This window comes from Condylura cristata, unplaced genomic scaffold (assembly GCF_000260355.1).
Source record: "Condylura cristata isolate star-nosed mole 26May11 unplaced genomic scaffold, ConCri1.0 scaffold00014, whole genome shotgun sequence".
Classification (NCBI taxonomy): Eukaryota; Metazoa; Chordata; class Mammalia; order Eulipotyphla; family Talpidae; genus Condylura; species Condylura cristata.
The window spans coordinates 50,155,448-50,174,633 of NW_004567115.1; the positions used below are offsets into that span (position 1 = coordinate 50,155,448).

The 19,186-nt window shown below is 41.9% G+C and overlaps 1 protein-coding gene across 1 annotated transcript in view; it reads left to right on the forward strand.

Moving 5' to 3' along the window:
• The window catches only part of TENM3 (teneurin transmembrane protein 3), a 554,583-nt gene that overhangs the window by 462,250 nt on the left and 73,147 nt on the right, over positions 1–19,186 (forward strand). Inside the window, exons 13-15 of the mRNA XM_012724797.1 lie at positions 14,648–14,674; positions 16,261–16,281; positions 17,190–17,336. Of these exons, the coding sequence (XP_012580251.1) occupies positions 14,648–14,674; positions 16,261–16,281; positions 17,190–17,336 (195 nt within the window). The remainder of the gene's footprint in view (positions 1–14,647; positions 14,675–16,260; positions 16,282–17,189; positions 17,337–19,186) is intronic.

Sequence of the window (19,186 nt, forward strand, 5' to 3'; positions counted from 1 at the left end):
AGACCTCACCAGGGGACCCAGAGCTATATGGCCATTCAGATAATGCTACTATAAATCACACTTGCAGATCAGTTGAGACCTTTGTCTCTTTGCAGCCTTCCTGGGCCACCCCACTGTCCCTCGTGATGGATGGCATGGGGGTGAGTGTGGGCACTTTTGAGGATTCAGCGAAGGAGGATTGAAGCTTAGGGTACATTGAGTTTAAATGTAATTGTGGTATATTTATGAGTGAAATTATTACTGCCTGGGGTTGTTATTGCTAGTTGTCCAGGAGCATTCCTGCCCCCACAGACTCCCCTAATGACCTAAAAGCAAAGGTCAAAGAGACTGTGAGCATTTGAATTGTCCTGTGGAGCCCAGTACTAGAAGCAAATGGGTTATGGAGAGACCTAAGACTCAAACATATGAAGCTGCAATGCATCTGTGGAAAATGCTTCTTATCATCATATAGCTCTGGGTCCCTTGCGAGATCTAAGAAGGGGATTGTGCAAGGGAGTGAGCCTCGAGGCTTAGCTGTAAACTGCCTAATCAAAATGGAAGTTTTCTCCATTTCTCCAGAAATATACACGTTAAAGGGACTTCCATGATTCAACTTGTCATGCTCTTCTGTTTTTGATGAATATTTCTTCTTGGAAGAATTTATCAGAATTTTTAGGCCACAGACATGGCAGTACTACTGAGTTGAGCTCAATAGTATATAAAATCTCATGGGTTATGCATCCCCAGTATATCTTAGGGTCATGTGAAAAAGATTTCATGCCAGGAAAAGATTTCCGTGCTTATATGACAAACACTGATATTAACAAAAATAGCATAAAACATATCTTATTCTGCTATGAGGATATGCTATAAAAGGGTTTAATGGGTGTCATCAGTTTCCAAAGGCACATACAATTAGTTGATTATACAATAAAATCTCCCCAAATTTGACAGCAATGCCACAAATTTACATGGCAAATCTGAAGCCAAATGGAACTTTTTAAACTATCAATAACAAAAGCCATGTTAGATAATCACACTGAATAAAGATTGAATCAAATCTTTCTAGTAGCTCTATAGAAAATATTGCAAAATCCTTGTCATATTAAAGCAAAGAGTAAATATAACACAAAAATACAGGGAAAAGTATCATACATTTAATAAAAAATAGTATGTAGTGTATCAGCAGAAATTATAATTTGCTGGGATTTCTCCTTTCATTCTAATAATTACTTTTGCACCTAATAATTAACCTTTGTACCTAATTCTTAATCTGGCATTCTTTTACTTCAAGGGTCCCACCACACGCAGGTGACATGATTTCATACCCCACAAACCTAAAAGTGCTCTGGCCTGGTGTTCCCACTTCCATCACTTGAGTGAAGAGTGATCGTGGGAAAATCATTTAAGCTTTCTGTGCCTCAGTTTCCCCATTATAAGGTGGGAATGAAAATAATAACTGCCTCAGAGGTACTGAGAGTATTTAATGCCAGCACAAAGAAACCAGGGTTATTACTGCCCAAGCTACAGTTGTTGCTATAGTCTTTGGATGGAAATTCATGAAAAGTTGACTGACTAGTTCTTTCCTAGTGAGTCTTGTTCTTAGGCAGAGGGATTAGCCAGGAGAAAAACAGGAGTGCAAGCCGAATACAGGAGCCACTCCCCTCTCCACTTCACTTTCAAGTTCAGCATCTGCTGGACACAGGTGCCTCGTGATAGGTAACCTGCAGAGCAGCATCGAGGGCAGTGGGCTGGAGAGTTGAGTGGACAGCCTTGGCTCTCAGTGGAAATACAAATAGACTGAAAAAATGTCCCATGAAGTATGTGCAAGGAACACTCACATGCAGTCTCTGGGACTCTAAGTAGATGTAACAGAGGGTAGCAGATCCTAAAGGAAGCTTCCAAAGCCGCCAGTGCTCCTAAGCATCACCACAGTCAGAAAACCAACCTGGTTTTTTCACGTCTTATTTCTTCCTTGAGACAGCATTAGTAACCAGCTGGTGCTTCTCGATATTTTTTTCATTTTCATCTCATTTATTCAGTTAACAGATATATATATATATATACAGTACTACATCCTCTGTAATCCCCTTAGAATTTTTTTTAATGAGGTCACATAATCTCATTTTTGTAAATGCAGACCCTCTTCTCTAACCTTTCTGAATGACGGAGACTCTGTTCTGTTATCTGTTCTACTTGGTTTCCGTATTTTTTGACCATTTGTTACAAAGAAAGTGTTTGTTTTATTAGTTCATGTATCTGCATCCCATTTTAAGACATTTAGGCAACTTTGTTTATGACAATGAGCTTGGATGGTAGTTTGTTGACATTAATGGGCACTGGCGAGCTACCGGGATATTTTGTTCATCTTCCAAGTGTTTTTCTCTCCTCTAGGTAGATTGTTCTCTGTTAGTTTTTCTTTGCATGTACTAATTTCATCATAAAAGGACATGAAGCCCTGGGTTCAGTTTTGCAGCAGCCAGAAATGGCAAGTCTGTGTTTTAAGCCAAATTAGTTTCTCACTAAGTGAGTGAGTGGGAAATCAATCAACAAAAACTAATTTAGTCATCTAAATGAGAAAATTTGGTAAGTTTATGTTTCTAATACATTTTAAATGTCAAATATGGCATGTCAAGGTTTTTGAATCTCTCAATTATACAGACTATAGGAAGCCATAGTTTGGAGGCCGCAGAGTTCACTGGGACCCTTCTAGTAACTCTTCGGGACACGCCTTCCGACTTTGACATTGTAACCACCCAGGCCCCCTTGTATTGTTGACCACCTGAACCAGTCCCACTGTGTCTCAAATGCCCCCTTCAAATTATGTTCTCAAATCCTCAAGAAGGTTGGGATTAGACTCTTCACATACCTGGTGCCTCTGACTTGTGGCTTTCAGTGAAATCATCATTCCAAGGGCCATCTTGATAAACCTTCTCTCATCATGTGGGTGATTTCTTTCACTGGGTCTCCATTTCTTTACCAGAAAGTATGACAGTAAAGTTAGACATAAGAGGCTCCCATTGTTTTCCCTTTTTTACACAATTATCACTGACATAACATTGGTTTATAAAATTGAAGGCTTTGGTGTGCAGCCTTCTGTTTTGTCATCTATATATAGTACACTGGGATCACCACCAAAAGTCTGGTCTCTACCCACCATCAGATGATAAACCCACTTTACCCCCCTGCCAATGCCTTCCCTTAGTTAGCCACCATTTTGTGGTCAAAATCTAAGGGTTTATTTTTTTTAATTTGTGTGCTGTGTTTCTGTGTTTTCTACACATGAGTGAAATCTTCGCTTGGCATAATACCCTCGAGGCCTATTCTTATTGTTGCAAGTAGCAGGAGTTCGTCTTTTCGGGGCTGAGTAGTATTCCTTTATATACAGATACCAGTCCTCTTTTATTTATTCACCCATTGATGGGCACTTAAGTTGTCTCCATGTCTTCTTAGCTATTGTGAATTATGCTGCAGTGAACGTAGGGGAGTACAGATCTTTTGGAGTGACTGGCTTTCATATTTTTTCAACGGAAACATCATCATGGAATTCTGGATCAGGTAGTGTCTATTTCTGAGTTTTTTAAGGAATCTTCCTGCTGTTTTCCAGTGTGTCTGCACCAGCTTAAACCAGCAACAGTGTAGCAGCATGCCTTTTTCTCCATATCCTCCCCAATACTTATTGTTTCTTAAAAAACTTTTCATTATTGACATCAGGTATTGGAGTCCCTTTACTCTGCCCTCTTTCATCCTGTGACTCACCCTCACTGAAGAGTCAGCAGACTGAGAATTTGAAACCGTTGGCAGCTGTGCCTAGGAGAGGGAATCAGCAACAGTTTTACTGTTTTAGAAAATGTTAAATGTTCTATGTTCTAGAAAAGGGGCCTTTCTTAGGATTCTACTGCTTAATTCTGAATGTAGGTAACTGTTTTATACTTGAATATATCTAAGTCAACCATAACTCTTTCCATATAAGGGATTTGCCATAACTATAAGAATGAATTATGAATTCTTTAGAAGTTGTTTGCATCCCATACTTTAGCATCAAAAGATAGTGATTGCCATGGGCCAGTGCGTGTAGTTATTCCCCCAACCGACCTCCTGTGTTAGAGCCACTGCACATTATATTTTACTGCCCCCCACCCTCCAGCACACACCCACCAATTGTAAGCACTACTGGCTGTAGAGGCAGCTGTGTTCAGGAAAAGCAAAGGGTCAATTGTGCTCTTGTTTTTCTCAAATGGGAGCAGTGTGTTAGAAAATACTGGTTATTTGTTTAGGTTTTACATAGAACTGAGATGTAGGCCAGAGGTCAGGATGTGAGAGGATTTTTCAGACACAGAGTGGGGAGCAGAACAGGTGGATTTACTGAAATACACTGCTGAGGGGAGCAGTGGGCAAGACAGGGGAGGTCTGTGCCTTGTGGGTCACCTACCCCAGCCAGGGGTCGAACTCAAGCCATGGGGAAATAGTGCTGAAACTTAACCCCTAGCCCATCAGGGAGGCCCAATGCTGGCTATCGGTATTTTTTTATAATCACAGAGGTGACCCTGATATATGCCGATGTATTGAGGCTTAATATACCTAGTTCCTTACATTGTTACTAGCTTGTGTTTATTTTTTACCACAGATTTAGTGGTTTTCTAGTTAGGATTCTTTCCCCCCAGTCTTTCAGAATAATTCACCATATATGTGTTCTGTGTCTTAGGGAAATGATTGTTAAATTATATTATTATCCAACGAAAAATTTTAAGTCCATTAATTTGAATTAAAACGTCCTATGCCATGAGGGATTTCAAAAATATGAAAATATCCAATACCCTTTGGCTTCCTTTAATCCCATTTTTCATCGTTAGTCAATTTAAATTATTCTTTCAAAGTTTATTGAGTGACATGATATTTGAATAAAGCCAATATAGTTATATGTCAAATATATCCGTGCTCCTGTTATTTAAAACCTGCCATTGTGTTCCTTTACTAATGTAATAGAGTACCTTTCTTCACTTTGGAACACCTCATTGATTTGCATCTTCTGAAAATCATCGAAGACCATAATTTCCACCCAAACCTAGTTTAGAAAAGGTTTTAAAACTCAATTGACTGGATATACAATTTAACCAGAGATAAAGATGAAACACATTCCTTCCATTCTTTCCAAGTTCATCAGAGCCTTTTATTGAGAAGTTGATATCCAAGGCCTTTGGAGTGAAACCAGGTGCAGAATGATAGGTTGTCAGCCACTTTACAATAGCATCAAGAAGAGCTGTGATATCTGGTGCCAGATTGTCACTGGGGCTCATTGTCCCTAAACGGAAGCCAAGAAACAGCAGCGGTGAGGTGTCCTGTGCCCTGGAAGTGACGATCACCACATTGCCCTCGTGGGTAAAGAAGAGTGGGAACATCATGCATTTCACCGAATGTGGGGGTGACACTTTCTGTCACAGTTCCAGGGACAGAGGACGTGGTGCGTTAGCATCCTTTAGTGGCAGAGTTTAACTCTGCCCCTTCTTGAGTATGACAAGTTGGAAATAGTCTATTTTCATCTCAAAATTGCTCCTTTTCCACCTGCCTGTTTTGAAAATACGAGTTTGTGTCGGCATACTCTGAGAAGTCCTGGCTTCCCTTCCCTGCTGTAGTTGACACAGTGTGTTCGCGGATGACGCTGTGAGCCGGCCCAAGTTCCTGCTGCTGGTGTTCGTGATCAGTTCATTGACCTTTCCTTTTTGAGTGTTTCTGGATGCAAGCTGGGATGCAGCTGCCTGAAACTCAACAGACATGTGCCTTGGATAAATTAAGAAGCAGTCTAAGAGGGCTATAAGTAGGAATCTTTTGCCAGCTGCTTTTCTATTAAACTCTATTGGTGGAATGAAATTAGTAAATAATTATGTTGGTGGGGAATCTACTATATCCAAATGTAATATAATGCTTTCCTTTAACAACAGAGCTTAATTTTTTCCTATACACCAAATTAGTTTTTAGGGTAATCTACATTGCAAATTGACCGATTTGCATTAAAACTATGCCTACTTGTTCTGATTTGTCAACACCTCCTTTTTAAAAAAGTCTTTAACATTAAGCATGGGTGGGTAAGACCATCTGCTTCTGGAGTTTGCCTGTAGCTCCATCACTTAACACATGAGACAGGTTACAGCTGTTTAATTGTTACGGTGCTGACGGATTATCATTCTAGCCAAAATTAATATTTATATATGTATGCATAGAAAGCATGTGGTTAAACATAAGTGATCTAATTGTGAATTAATGGCATTAGGTATTCATTAATTAATCCCCACATGAACAACCAAGTGTAAAATAATGCTTTTCACATACACGTTTCCAGTCTTCATTTTTAAGTTGGAGCGTGTGTGACTCCCCAGTCGTGATCATTATGCACGGAGTAATCGACTCCAAATAAGTGGGTAATGTGGAGGAAGAGTAGCTCACCTCAGAGGTGTTACCAAAGCAAGGAGAAAACTCCGTGGTTATTGCGCGGCCCTTTCCAGCCGGGGCAGTGTTTGCAGCTGTGCCGCGCAGGAGGAGGAGCAGAGACAAAGGAGGAGCCTCGGTTGGTGAACCAGGCCACTAGCCCATGGGAACTGCATGTCACCCACGGCGACTGCTCGGAGCTCCTGGCAAGCTGTGCTCAGCCCAGGGGTTTCCTCCTGTATGTACGAGTGATACGCAAACTGAAGTGCTGCCACGTCGAGAGTGAGCAGTAACTTTCCACCACATCTGCTCGGTACATTTCAGAATGAGCAAAGGAATGAGTGTTTTTCAGCAAAATTGCATCACAAGGACAAGAACCTGCCGGTGAAGTTGGACATGTGACTGTCTTAGCATCCAAGTAGATTATGTAAAAGCGCCTGGAGTTCCTGAATTTCGGAGCAGAATGTAGGGTATATGTGTATTCCTTTAGAAAACATTAATTCCCATTTTTCAAATGAAATTGCTAACGGGGGAAGAGAGAATAGCAGTTAGGGTGTGTTCTTTATTCCAAATAGCTGAGTCACGATTTGATTAGGATTGAGCCTCAATCCCAGTGAGGATTTCTGTGAGACAAAGGATAAGAAAAATTCCTGACACAGAACAGAGCTGTGGGAGTTGGGCATTGCTTATATTATTATTTCTTAAATTATTTAAATTGCTTTTCAGTTATTTTAATGTATATAATTAATGGAATAAGATGAGGTTAATGTTTTCTCTTCTAAAGGCAAATACATGTGGACCAGTCACAAAAGACTGAGTTGTCAGAGATTCAGTAATAATGACAGAAGCGATGGCTTTAAAATAAAATACCACTTTTTAAGTCAGGAAAATCTGAATCATAGCTGATGCAGGGACCCATAGTTTGCCAGAATAAAAGGAACACTTGCAACAATAACAAAGACCAGTTTGAACAACATCAGTGTGTATTGTGAAGGATTGAGAAAAGTTTTACCAAAAAGTTCTATATACCTCCTTCCAGAATTTAAATTCATTTCCCTTTTTATCAAGCTCGCCTGGTGGCATAGTGTTTAAATGTCAGTGTTACACTGCTGCAGTCTGAGTGAGCCCCCACCAGGGAGCTGAAAACCCACACAGGGTGCGGCAGGCCTCTTCTGTCTCCCTGCTGCTCCCCTTAGCAGTGTATTTCAGGGGATCGGCCTGTTCTCCCCACTGTCTCTCTGGTGAATCCCCTCGCCTCCCACACCTCTTGCCTGATTCCCATACTTGTCTGCATGAATAAAAAAATAAATCTTTTAAAAATATAAATAAATTCATTTCACTTTTTATCAGTTGAAAGTACTAAACTGAACCCAGTACAGACAGTGATCCAAAAAAAAAAAAGTGAGGAGGTGACTCGTATCACCAGAATGATCTGGTGAAAAAAAAAGGCTGAAAAGTTGAGTAACCAGAACAAAATCGGTGAATGCCTGTGCACACTCTTTCACCCATAGATAAAGAAAAATTGCCCTCTGTAAATCACCTTCAGAAAAGCCATTTATCTGTGATTTTTCCAAAAATATATTTTAGTCTGTCTTGGGTGAGTTTGAAGGATTGTTTGATTTTGCTTACATTTTTCCCTGATATTGTCAAGGAAACTGACAGGAAAAAGACTCCATGTACTTTTTTTGCTTATTGATAACTCTTATTCTGTGCATGTGTGTGTGTGTGTGTGTGTGTATTTTAAGAGAAAAACTTTTTTTTAAGATTTATTTATTCATATGGAACTAGGGTACAGGCCAGTGATGCGGAGGGTGAGAGGCTTCACAGAGCGGGGAGCAGAACAGGCAGATCAACGAAGTACACTGCTGAGGGGAGCAGCGGGCGGGCCAGGAGAGGTCTGCCACGCCATGTGGATCTCCTCCAGGGTGGGGATTGAACTCATGCTGAGGTGGCTTCAGCTTCTCAGTGCTGTGCTTTAACCCGCTGCGCCACCAGGGAGGGCCTCTATGTGTGGTTTTATTTTTTAATATAATTTTACTTTTACATCATTGGGGGCCTTTTTCCATCTCAGTTGTAATCCCCATGGGCTTCCCATCCCCAAATCACCCGTGTGCCATCACCATAGTCCAGTACACCCCCCACCCCACCCCAACCCCCCGTTTTTGATCCCATTCCCCACTCCACCCCTGTAAAATGTCTCTGGTATATAGTTGTTCATTATTATTATTATTATTATTATTTGTTCCCCTGGTTCTTTATGCTCCTGCTATGAGTGAAACATCCGGTATTTTTCCTTTTGTTTCTGGCTTATCTCACTAAGCATGATCCCTTCCAGCTCCATCCGTGTTGCTGCAAAAGGCATGTGTTTCTCTTTTTTTTTTTAATGTTAAATTTCATTATTACACAAAAGCAACAATAGCAAGCAAGAATTGATATTCACTGATATTAACCAAATCAGTAGGTCCTTTTTGATGTTTTCCTGCAATTAGACTTGGCACTGTTACACTCACCACTTAACAGCTGTTATAATGATCAAGTTCATTGCACGAAAATCTTAAAGAAGCAGACATTCACTGAGTGCAAAAAACACATGCATTCCCTTTCTGATTAATGTAAAGACTTAGCTATTTCAGAGTTATTAAAATTCACAAACTTTCCTAAACAAGTACTCCTGATGTTTTTTAGATCCGACATCCTAAGAAAATGTCTTTCTTATGTCATTCAGTGGACTGAAAGGACTTAAAGCATATAAGAGGGACTGGTGTTACTAACATGTTTATGTATGTGGTCCAAGAGACAAAATCATAGCATGTACAAAAAACAGTACCACAGACCTCCTGAATCACGTGCCAGGCCACAGTCAGCTCACGGTCTGGGCTGTGTGCACGCACCGTCATTAAGTGGGGTGTTCTCCTCCTGGGGGCTCCACTGTTCCACCCATTATGGTTGTGGAGCCCACCGTCAGACGTGAAACTGTAAGCCGAAGGAAAATATCAAATATTATTCTACCGGTTGTCTGTACCAAGCCGTGCAGCTTACAACGGCACTTTTCAGCATGCCGACTTAATAAAATTTGGTCTATCTCAGAACAGCTTTACCGTAGCATCTACATTGTTCTGGGCTGGCTTAAGTCAGGAAAAATATTATTTCACTCTCTTGGAATGTCCTGGTATAAATAATGTTCCAGACTGGAGTGTGGTCCCACGCTGGGGTAGGTAGGTGCATTTCGATTCTATTTCTATTTGTAGGCAGTATTTCCCAGCTATCAAAAAAATGAAAATAGGCAAACTTTCAAAAGCATTTGAGGCTGATTTTCAGAAAAGTATTGCCAATTTTCATGGTAAAAAGCGCCTTTTAAGAGCACATAATGCCCAGCCACACATACACATGCTCACACACACACTGCTTGTATACCCTTACTAGTTATTAAAATTCAAATTACTTGACTCTCCCAAATAGGATAAAATATTTTCACTGTTTTCTCATAATCTCAAAATGAGAATTCTATGGTGAGGGAGAACATATTTTAAGGGGCCTCAGTCCATTGTTTTTTGGCGTTTAAAATTTTGTCACCCTCATAGTCCTTTATGGCAGAGTTATCAGTAATAAAACAATGCAGTGCATGACAATGAAGGAACATCAAATCAATGGGTATGCAGCTCACACGCTGATTTAAACAGTTGCTGATTGGAATAAATGGCTTTAATATGTACTTATTTGCCAACTAGCTTTTCTGTCATTTATAGGCATGGCGCATGAATAATCTAAGAATGATACCAACCTACAACTTTAATGAGATACTAATGTGAATCGTTTTTTAAAGTCTGTATTATGAAATATTAGGAAACACACATGCTAAATAGAAATTTGTCCTCGACCCCAAGGGCTTTATGCTAATCGCCATCGTGAAGAATATGTCTACATTTTATTGTGTACTCATTTGATTGAATTATCCCCTTTTAAGGATGGGCCCCTAAGATTTTATTGTTGTAATTAAACTGAGAAATATTTCCAGCATTCTGGATTCTGTTATTTGCCTATATCTCAGCTATACCCAAGAGTCACTTCATGGCCCACTGAAAATACTGCACTACTTAATATGCTCCAAGCAAGCAGTGTCGACAGCAGAAACAGTGTGGATAATTCAAAACTAGACACATCAGCAACTATGGACAAACCCTTGTATTTCCCCTGGTGAGTTGCCTAAAGTAGACATAACCAACTTGGTTTGCCTTGTTTCTTGTCTGCATTTTGGAGAATCAGCTTAATGGTGAGGAAAGCAAATTTGGAATTTGTCCTAGTCCATGAAGACCTCCGAATATCCCAGTTCCTCGCCAAAGAAGGCACATGTCACCCTGCAACCTTCTTTTTAATGAGCAACCTTCTCTGGGACTACTTCTCAGCAGAGGTTTTACATCACTGACTGACACGACCTCTTCTGTTCTTTGATTTTTCAAGCTCCTTGTAAACTTTCTTGGTTTTATCCCCCAGTTAATATCTTGCCATTTGTTTTCCGAACGTCGGGTTTTAAGACGAGGTTAGAGCAGTTCAAGCCATAGAATTTTCTTTGGTCTACATAAGGTGCACTCAATTGATGAGCCTGTGTCAACAGATTTATATTTCAAGCAAGGTTTCGCCCTTTAAATGTTGGATGTAGTGTTCCATCTTTTTTTATTTAGTTTTTCCCACTCAAGAAAATCCAAAACTAGATGATGTGCCTAGGCTACCATACATGGGCACACAGTTCTGGTCCTGGTGAGTTTTAAATATAGCTTATATATTAAGTGTATGGACTTTGGCCTCAAGCCATCTGCTTGGAATTCTGGCTTTATGACTTGCCAGCATTTTGACCTTGAGAAAGTTATTTAATTTCCTGTGCTCCAGTTTCTTCATTTGTGAAATCAGGAAAATAATAACAGTACCTATTATTCCAAAGGGTGGTGAAAATTAAATCAGGTCACTTATGTCAAAGGCTTAGCACAGTCTTTAGCATGTGGTAGCCATCAGCAAATAGTAGATGTTGTCCATTTCATTTTAATGGATGGGTTGGTAAGGAAACAGGAATGCATGGGCAAAGAAGGCAGGATTTGTAAATGCAGTTTTGCTCAAATTGTTACTGTCTCCAAAAGTGGGTTCTTTGTTGGTCAGAATTTCTTCTAACGCCGCAAACCCATGCACACCTCCATTATAAGTCCATGTATTCAGTTACTCAGCAGATACTAAGAATCCCTTTCGTGGCAGGCAGTAGGAATACAGTGACTGGCACAGCCACGGAGTTCACATTCCTCCTGGGCTGTCACGTGTGTCTGCCCATCAATAGGCTTAGATTGCCGTGGGCTCTCTTAACTGAAGTGAACTGGTCACGGCTAGTTCTTGATCCTTTTCTTCCCTTTTCCCATTTATCCTGGTGTTCATTCTCCTCGATTCATCAAGGAGCAATACTGGGGTGGGGGTGCTGGGCAGGGGTGGCTAGATAAAACGACGGCCCATAATTGGCAGACCAGCAGATGAGACAACCTGTGGGTAGGATTTCCAGAAAGATGCTGTTCCTCCCCCATTCCACAGTTGGGGGTTAAAATGGCACAAGAAGACACTGTAAGTCCATGAGCAAGGCCCCGCCCAAAAGGGCCCTAGAATGCAGGTGCCCTCTCCAGGACACAGACTGGAGCGCGTCCGTCTGTGTCCTCTCCCACCCATCTTCATCAGAACACCAAGGGGAGGTGTGTTTAACAGCCTAGCAAAATGAAAAAAAGCTTTAAACTAACTAGTGGTGCCTTAATTAAAGAAAATTAATGACAGTGATATGAATGTAGCCCATTTGTAGGTCTAGTACTCATTCTTACATCTTTTTTCTATAAAAAAATAAGCTTATTAGGTCTAAATAAGGATGCCTTACCTTTAGTGTCAATTAAAACACATTAATTTTCAAAATATTTGTTTTTGCAACTTAACTGCCATTTTAGCAATTGTTAGATATGTTGATTTTTCAATCTCTGGCATTTTTTTACAATGATTGTTCCTAGCACTCCTTGCAACATGCCTGTAATTTTCTATTTCCTAAGTCTTATACAGTGATGCTTTTATTGTTTCAGTTATTATTTTTAATACTTATTTGAACCTCATGTTTCAGCATCTCCTTGTAACTTCATTATTTCAAACAAAGCAATCATATTGTCAGAATTTCACTCTTGAAAGTCAAAATATAGATGGTTGTTTTTCCCTCTTTCTCTCTTATTTTTAAACTCTTAGCCTCGTAATTATTCCCTGTCGCATAAAACGCAAAGAACAAACCTTGGTATGTTTTTCTCCTTATGAGCATTATTCCTATGGTTGGTTTTTAACTTTTGCAAATCTGTGTTAACTAGTTTTAATATTTAAAGTGCCGTGTAAATTTTGATCTTCTGTGTCCTTTCAGTGTGTTTCCTAATTTCAGCTCCACTTTTGACCACGTGATCTGCTTCTACCCATAATCCATCCACAATTTTACATAGTCGATCGTTTGCAAAAATAATGAAGTCAACTGGCTTAGAAATAGTTCAGTCTTCCTTTAAAATACTAATCTAGATCAGAACTGATTACGCTCTTTATTTTGGCTGTGCTAACTAAAGTGAGCCTGATACTAAAGCAAAACTTACTCTCCAACTCTGATCAGTGTTACTAATTTTTATAAACTAAGAATCCCCCCAGAAATACCGCCCTCTCTGGATCAGGAATCCCAGAATTTTTAACAGCACTTTGTCTGTGTTCAAATCATCTGTCAAGCTGTAATGGGACACCTAGATGATCTAATGTTTAGAAGAAGTTACTAAGAAATTACATAAATAATGATGTGTAGTAATATGTTTTTATTTCAGTGTTTGAAAATGGGATATTTTTAATAACTTATCATTCCAGAGGAGTGTCTAATACTGTTTCGTCTTCCCCTTAATTTCCCCTGCAATATATTGTCAATTAGCTATAAGCAGGCTTGTTTTTAAATGCGATTCAGAAGCCTCTAATGGAATCCTGTGGCAAAGTGAAGAATCCTTTTATAGACACAGTACAGATGTGTCAAAACCACTTACGGCTTTGTTTACACACACGACAGAGCTACCAGACCTGCGTGGCCGGGCTGGGAGTTCGAGTTTAAATCATCCTGTTAAGAGTTCCGCTACCACTTGCGATGTCACTAATGAAAAATAATCAACATGAGCATCTTTGAAAAGCAATTTTAGATCATTAAAGATGTATGAATTTTGACAAAGCAACAAGATTTGAGGCTTATTAAGAATATATTAGGTCTCTCCATTGAGTGAAAGGAGAGGGATTTATGCGTCGGTTTGGGGGAGAGGGGCATCCTCGGGGCCTCATGAAAGATTAAGTGGGCAGGTACAGTAAGCCTCCTTCATCCCGACCGTTCCCGCAAAGCTTGGAGGAGACCCAGCCCTATTCCAGGATGCAGAGACAGGGTCTTGAAGGACAGGCTGTTTCCTAGCAGAGCACACGTGGGGGCAGTGGCGGGTGGTCGCCGCGGCCCCTGGCTCTTCGCTTCCTGCAGCCCCTCGACCGCCCTTTGCATCACCTAGCGATAGGCAGGTTGTGCTACAGATGCACAGCTTTCTTCTTTCATCCCTTTGTTTCTTTTCTGCTTAGTAACCATTAAAGTCAGATCATTTGTAAATATGCAAGTAACTCAAGAGAAAAGATGAAAGACCCAGATGTCAGGGGCTTGATCTCTCCGGCTGAAGAGCAGCGTCAGATGCCAGGGGACATGCTTGCTCAGGGCTTCTGGGTCGACCTTCGCCCGCCAGTGTGCCGTTGACCTTCTCCCCGGCCCCGGCCGCCCTTAGGAACTACTCTGTTAAAGACGGACTTTCCATGACTGTCTCTCCCCGCAAATGATCTCACTGTAAACTTCCAAAATATTTTTTAGTAATAAAGAATGATCCTATTTGTTCTTATTTAGTTATGAAAGTATGATCGGCAGAAACACCAGGGTGGGTGCGTTCCAAGCGATCTGGAAAAGGTAGTGTTAGCTTGCATCCTTTTCTTGAAAATGCTGAGTATTTCCTGGAATCATGACTACATTTGCTAAAATGTGAATATGTTGCATTTTTAGAAGGTATGAAGTGCATCTCTGTCATGTGATGTGAGTCTCATGTCAGCCGCAGCGACTCAATTTGCATGTAAATTCTGAAATTTTCCTTGTCCCATGTGACACTTCTGAAATGTCTGTCTGTTCTTTTTTCCTTTTTAATTTCTCAAGCTCACTATTTGGATAAGATAGTGAAAGGTACTGTATACTTGCTCTTTGTTGACATATCTCCATATTTATCTTATATAACCGTTGTATCAGATTGCACTAGGTATGAAAATGCACTGTTTTTCATGCAAATTTTTGTAATTGATAAATCAGGCTTACATATGTGATATGCCTTGGATTTAAAGTATTGAGACTTAAATGTCTGTGTCTCATTTTTATAATTTTGGGTTATCACAGATTTCATTCTTATGTAAAAGCATTAGTTTTCACTGGAACCCAAAACTGAAGATAACAGTACCTTTGCTGTTTTTTGTTGACGGTTTCTTTTCCTTTGCTCCAAATCTTCATTGTTGGCAGTTCAGCTAATGAGCTTTAAATTCTAAATTAAAGAATGACAAACCCTCACGCTCTTATCACAGAATAAGAACTTGTCTATCTAAAGAAGATTCTGGTTAACATACTTTGAGAGAAATCTCATTTACCCTCATACGGAAACTTCTTTGGCTTTTCCTACATGTTTCAAAAGAGTTGTGATATCATAATTTATGTTTTTTGATTTTCTAAAAAACACCGCAAAAACAAAACAGCGTGCATTCTCTCCCACACAAACAGGAACACTGCTCAACAGAAAACAGCAGATTCTAATGTCTTCAGTTGTAGAAATCGGTAGAAAATATTTTTTCAGAAGAGAAAAATTCCCTTTCCCTTTCTCCTCAGATCCCCTATTTTCTATTCCTTGTTTGTGCTTTCATTAGAATATGAAAATATTCATGGCAATATCCAGGCTTTCCGAGAACAACTCTTGTGTGCATGCAGTCCGCTGCTGTACCTCTTGGCCAGGGGTGGGGGGTGGGGGGGCAATTAAATCTTTCTTTTTTGTTATAAACAAAACAAAAAAATAGTATCCATAAGGAGAAGTCACCTCTCTGTATTGGCTAACCCATAAATACAGATGGTAATTGTCTGAAAGAAAAGCAGCAGCAAAATTAATTTCATCCTGACCTGTTGACATCGACAAGTATAATTTCATTCCACCCCGCCACAAGAGACTGTCAAAACCTTCTTCTTTCTGTTAACTCTGATCTTAAGAGACAGAACATCTCTTTGAGATATTTTTATTTCAAGTGTGATAGTGGAGGAGGGGAAGCCAATATATGAATAATTCTCTTAATACAGACTTAAAATAAACATCTTTAAACAGATTGCTCCATTAAATTTTGTCACCAAAATACGAGTAGCATTTCCATTCCAAGGAGCCGTGTCAGAACCCCCAGTTGCTCTCTCAAGCTATTTTCACGAGTACAGATTTTGTTCCAAATTATTAATCATCCCATCCAGAGAGATCTGATTACTCACCAACTAGTCTTGCAGTTTGAAAGCGGTGATCTCCTCGTCTCTGTCCGTGCCATACCACTCATAGACAAGACTTCCAGAATCTACCTGAGTATCATTCTCGTGAACAGGTCGTGTTGGCTGCATGCCAGATAGCATCTGTAGAAAGTGGCAAAAGTGGTTTATTTCTTTTTAATGTCATGTTAGACTGAAACAATTATAGATTTTGGATATATTAAATTATTTTAATTGTTTCCCAAATTTTCCCTCCTTGCCCATAAAAGCAGACAAGATAGGATATAAAGGTAACAGCATAAAAGCCTTAGGGAGATTGTCACACAATATCACTCTTCGCTCTGTCTTGAAGCACGTCACTACCGTGTTTTTGTTCAGTCTCTCGATGTTTTATTGTGGTCCTATGGTATTTCATTTTGTCCGTCCTAAGTAATCAAATATGCACAGCTACCACATTTAGTTGGAAATCCTGTCGGTCCTGTCCCATCGTATGCAGCCTGAATCCTAATGTTTGTTAGAATAGACGCTAAAGCTGCTTCACTATTTCCCGGGCTTTGCTTATTCTGTGAAAAGGAATGTACTCTGGCATAAAGTATAGTCATAACACCGGCCTATACTTTGTGCAATGATTTAATGCACTGTAATTTCACATGAATACACGGCAACTCTGAGGCCAGAGAAAATTAATGTTCTCTTCTGAACATCATTCATAGCCTCATACCCACGTTCATGCTTCCGAATTTCCAGGGAATTTTTTGAAGCAACAAGGTACTTTGGGAAGGCCTGTCCCATTGAGTGACAGGGAATGTTGACCACAGATGAAAAATCCACACCGGGGATTCTGAAATTCCCTAGCCGAGATGCTTTTTTACATCATTACAATCCACCTTGTTGCTTTGCTAAAGGAAAAAAATTGAAGTTAATTTTGTCTGGCCTGCAGCTATTTAGTGGATCTTGGCATATATTTGTGTCCTGCACAGGTAAGTGGTGTCTCAAGGGTCAGGCCAATCGCAGATGCCACTTGGATAAGAATTAGATTTCTCTCAGAAGGTGGCTGTTTTGATTCATGTGCAATTACAGTATCTGTGCTGTTGATAAAGGCCTGTTCCCACTAAGTGTCCCTTATCTGTTTATTCTAGCCGCAGAAACTTTCCATCCTCAAATCACTTGTGTTCTCCTTCTTTGTCTCTTTCCACAGAGGGCTGTCCGGGTCTGTGCAACAGCAATGGGAGATGTACCCTGGACCAGAACGGCTGGCATTGTGTTTGCCAGCCCGGGTGGAGAGGCGCGGGATGCGACGTAGCCATGGAGACCCTGTGCACAGATAGCAAGGACAATGAAGGAGGTAAGAAGCGCCAGCGCGCAGACGGCTGGGAGCCCGCGCCGGTGTGTCAGCTACTGCGAGTACAGTGATCCGCTGCCCAAAAAATGTGATACCCGTAGATTAGATTGATTGAAAAATGGATGAGTGCTGATAGAGAGGTTTTGCTCCCTGTTTTCCTGAAGCAAACGTGAGATTATCATCCTGAAGGGAGCAGGCTGCTAACCCAGCTCCTGCATAATGTACGCCTGGATCTCCAGGTGACCATCCACTCAGCCCCGAATTTAGGGCCCAGTGAATTGGGAGCGCTGAAGCAGTGTTTCCCTAACTAAGCATTCCAGAAGCCGCGAGGCATTTTCTGGGCCCTTCTGTTTGCTGCAAGGCATGGCGGGAAAGGCACAGCGTCCGGAAGCCGCGGCCATTGTCTTTCTGTGCGTCGTGCCAGGCCCTGCCCGGCGCAGAGGGGCTGCACGGCTGCCTCACCGCGGAGGGCGGCTGAGACGTCCCACCGGCTTCCCTCCCGCGAAACCGCGGACCCTGTGGAAGCCACGGTCCCCGTCGCCCCCCTGAGCGCTCCTCCAGGCCACGGGGCCGCGTCCAGCGGGCCACAGAGCTGCGTCCAGCGGGCCACAGAGCTGTGGTTCCTCTGTGCGACTGAGTCTCTAGGGGGATCTGGCTGCTCCTGGGCTCCGTGGCCCTGGGCCCGCGCGTCAGGATGCGTGTCCTCCGCACCCCACCCCACCCCCCTGCGCCTCGGTTCTGCCGCCCACTGGAACGCCCACAGGTGAGGCTGGAGGGAGAGTGTCTCGCTCGCCTGCTGCCTCCTGACCCTGCCGGTGAGAAGGGGGCAAAGAGGTAGCGAGGCGGGGGGAAACCAAAAGTAGGCTTATTTCTGTGCGCCCTGCGAGGTTCACCGATCCCACACAGAGTGGATGTGAGAGAAGTCCTGAGGGACTCCTCAGCGCTGAGGGAAGGGTAAGAGGCCCAGTTGAGGGACAAATGGCCAAGTGGAAATTGTTGACAAGGAACTGAGGACTTATTTTTCTCTCTGGGCTTGTGTTAACCGGCGGTGACAAACAGTGGTGACAGACAAGTCATGAGGTAATCGCTCCCCAGTATCTGCTTCTGCTTGGGGCAGCTGCGCCTTCCTGTGCCGATGGCCGGCTGGTGCCAGAGCCTGACACTGGCCGCCTTCACCTTCAGCTACTTCTCGTTTCAAACCCAGGGGTTTCAGAAAGGTCGGTGAGAGGATGTCTGTGAAGTGCCCACAGAGTAAGAGGCAGGTGGTATGCTCTAAGCAGCAGCTGTTACTATCCAGTTTTCAAAAGCGCTCATCTTGGTTAAGTGAACGTCATAGGAGGCTGTGAAAAGCTGAACAGCTTCTTTCGCCCTACATAGACTACTGGTCTTTAGGAACCCATCCGCCAGGAGACCCCCCCCACTCCCTCAAATCCCCCACTCCCTCCAACATACACACCACACAGCACACAAACACACCGTACACAGCACAGACACATACCACGCACCACTCAAACACACTGCATAACTATACAGACATGCACCACACATAGATACACACGCCACATACATATACCCTCCACACGCAAGTGCACACACTTGCACGCACACACATGCACACACATTGCCTGGGCCTACCTACGGTCATCCTCAAGCCAAATGTTATGGTGTCTCCTCTCCCTGCATTTCTCCCTCAGTTTCTAACAGATGTCTCGCTGTCTTCCCTGTTCTCATTCAACCTGGACCAGCAAGAAACTTGAGCCATGAACTCAAGCCATGAGCAGAGTCCCCATCTTTCTCCCCATAGATTCAGGAGTTCCCGGGCCCTCGGGCTTCTCCTGCCTGATGACGGACAC